We start from the raw sequence: 2,786 nt of genomic DNA on the forward strand, positions 1-2,786 counted from the left end.
TAAGAACAGCTCAAACATAAATGAAAAACAAAAAAGAATTCAAATAGACAAAAATAAAATTTCATTAAAGGAGAAGGGAAATTCACAATCTAATCATCTAAGATTATTGGAGGAAAGATTGTCCTCAAAGGACTTACATTTCTAGGTATCTCACTATCTATATTGCTATTCTCTACACTAGCATCTGCGTTATTGCTTGTGGGAGGTCTGGCGTCCTCTTGCTCAGATCTCCCATCACCCGTATAAGGTACAATCTCCAGCCCCGGGGGCCCGATATCTTCGGCAGCCCTTTCATCCTCTTCTCCTAGCTCAGTGTCCTTATCAGAGGGCCCAGCTGAAGTGTGAGAAGTTCCCTTAGGCAAGGGCAGGTCATCCTCTCCGTAGAGAACGTCCTCGCCGTCAGAGTCCACCTCAGCAGCTCGGAGCTTCGCTAGCGGAGTAGAAGGAGCCTGTCTGGCCTCCCTCAAACCTCAGTTGAAGCCGGAGACGAACATGCGGAAGCCCTTATTCCATACGGCCGTTTTCATCTCATCAGAAGCTTTAGATTCCGCAAGTCGCCTCTCGCAAGCCTCAGCTACCTCGGCTTTTAGCTCCAAAGAATTCTTGTAATTTTGGAGATAAGCTTCACCGGCCTGCTGGATCTCCTTCTTCAGCTCGGGGGACTCCTTATACTCCCTTAGACGCTTCTCAACCTCCAGCTGGACCCTATCCTCAGCCAATTTGACCCCTTCAAGTAGGGCTGAGCACCTCGTCTCCAGGGATTTGACTTGTTGGCAGAGTTGCTGATTCTGAAGTTTGGACTCCTCTGCCGCCAAAGTCAAGCCCTTAACACTATCAGCTTGCTTGCTCAGCTCCTGCTTCAGGACCACAACCCGGGCTACGGCTTCACTCTTTTGAGCCAGCACAGCATCAAATTTTACCTTCAGCTGCTCATGCTGGCGCTGGACCTCCTCCTTCTGGCTCACGGCCTCGTCCCTCTCACGCAGAGCATCCACTGTGGAGGACAGCTGCTTCAAAACTTCCTCAGAATGGACCTCTGCTGCAGCTGCCCTCTCGTCAGATTCCTTGAGAACCCTCCGGGCGTGAGACAACTCCGCTTCCAGGGACTGGGCATGCTTTTGCGCCTCAGCTGTCTCCCCCTCAGCCTTCTTACGGGCCTCCAAGGCCGTGTGCAAATCCTTCAACTGAAGGGACCTATAGTCTTCTTGGACAGCGGCGAGATTGCCCCGGGCATCGCTGGTCGCAGATAAGTTCTCCTCAAGGCGCGCCTCTTCTATACGGCGGTCCATAAATTCCCTGAGAGCGCGATCCCGGGCATCCATCTCCATGAATATGCCTGTGACCTAGTAGAAGGGAAGACGAATAAAGCCAAAAGGTGAGGAAAGGCAGAAACAAATTAGAAACAGAAAAGGAACGAGCGTGACTCACCATCAAGAGTAGCTCCCTAGCAGTATTCCCGAGGTCCTCTTTGGACCGAGCTCGGAAGGCCACCTGCTCTTGAGTAGAGCTAGCCAGGAGGCCGGAAAGAGCCAGCAGGCGAGGATCCGAAGCTGCTGTGATCCCACCAAACATCCGTTCCCGAATAACCTCAGCGACCACGCTCGCTGGGGACTGGTGGGTGATGTCCTCCGCATTCAAGATGTCATTGTTAGAAGCAGACAACAGGGGCACCACCGAGTTCTTCTTCTTCTCGAGTGGGGGCAAAGTAGGGTTTGGGCGTTTGGGAGCTCAAAACTTCTTAGGAGCGGGGGCAAGAGCGTCAGAGTGGAGAGGACGCTTGCTCGCCATCCTCCCAGAAACCTCTTCAGGGACACCTGAGGATTCCTTTTGGGGAAGAGCATCCTCAGCCGTCTTAGTCTCGGCAGCCTTCGCGAGGATATCCCTAATGACCAGAGCATCCTCACCAGCAGCTTCCCTTACATCCTCATCCACAAGGATGACCCTCGCTTCGCCTCCGGGAGCCATCTCTTCAGTTATGGGGGTCTCGATTCTCCCCTCAGGGGCCTCCCCGGAAGGCAAAGTTGAGTCCACTCTCTCCAGCTCGGCGCCCGCGGATGACCTGGCGGCGTCTGTTGGAGGCAAGGTTGAGTCCGCTCTCGCCAGCTCGGCGCCCGCGGATGACATAGCGGTGTGTTTTGGAGCTTTCTTCGCTCCCTCAGCGAAAGTTCGTTGGGACCGGGAAGCTCGAGGGGGCTGAATAGCAGAGCTCGACCTGCTGCTGGGGGACCTGGCAGACCTAGCTCCCCGGGTACTCGGTTTGGGAGCTCGGGAGGAGGGTGGAGCAAGAGGCTTACTAACCGTCCTGGCAGAAATAGTCCTAGCCACCTCCTGGGTAGCCTCTTTCACCGATCGCCCAGCCCGGAGAGCGTCTAGAGCCGCGTTCATGCTCTCGCGAGACAATATAAGGTTCTTCGGGGGCTTGATCTGGTCCATCTTCACGTTGGAAGCTGCAAAAGTCCAAAATCAATACAAAGTAAGATAACCTGCCACGTAGATCACAAAGGCAGAAAGACACAGCTAAGTATAGTAAAGTACCCGCGTCTCTAATATCACGAAGATTAGACACAAACATACATTTCTCGACGTCATACTTCCTTTCAACAGAAGTCAGTCGAAGATACCCGACCTGCTCGGTAAGGCTGAGCTGGGGCAGGTCATTGCAGTTCAGTGAAACATCCTCCCAGGAGAGTTCTAGGTCCCAGATGAGCTCGGACTCCTTCTTAAGCTCCACTACTGCAAAGCCCTCCATCCAGCCCTTTATTGAGTCTTTATGACCCGAAAAGATT

General features: G+C 53.3%; 1 protein-coding gene across 1 annotated transcript; it reads right to left on the bottom strand.

Moving 5' to 3' along the window:
- Nucleotides 1-470: 470 nt before the first annotated feature.
- LOC110600525 (uncharacterized abhydrolase domain-containing protein DDB_G0269086-like) lies at nt 471-2,433 on the bottom strand. The gene is made up of 3 exons (XM_021737383.1): nt 1,786-2,433; nt 1,429-1,626; nt 471-1,343 (listed from the first exon to the last, which is right to left on the bottom strand). Exons 1-3 carry the CDS (start codon nt 2,431-2,433, stop codon nt 471-473), a joined length of 1,719 nt encoding a protein of 572 aa, XP_021593075.1.
- Between the last annotated feature and the right edge of the window lie 353 nt (nt 2,434-2,786).

This window comes from Manihot esculenta, chromosome 14, assembly GCF_001659605.2.
Source record: "Manihot esculenta cultivar AM560-2 chromosome 14, M.esculenta_v8, whole genome shotgun sequence".
In the NCBI taxonomy this organism is placed as follows: domain Eukaryota; kingdom Viridiplantae; phylum Streptophyta; class Magnoliopsida; order Malpighiales; family Euphorbiaceae; genus Manihot; species Manihot esculenta.

Bases quoted from the DNA above. Each gene is read 5' to 3' on its own strand.
- LOC110600525 (XM_021737383.1), bottom strand. From the start codon at position 2,433: ATGGACCAGATCAAGCCCCCGAAGAACCTTATATTGTCTCGCGAGAGC. The intron at 1,627-1,785 runs GCGAGCAAGCGT...TTGAATGCGGAG, and splicing joins AAGAGGTTTCTGGGAGGATG to GACATCACCCACCAGTCCCC. The intron at 1,344-1,428 runs GTGAGTCACGCT...CCCTTCTACTAG, and splicing joins CTAGGGAGCTACTCTTGATG to GTCACAGGCATATTCATGGA.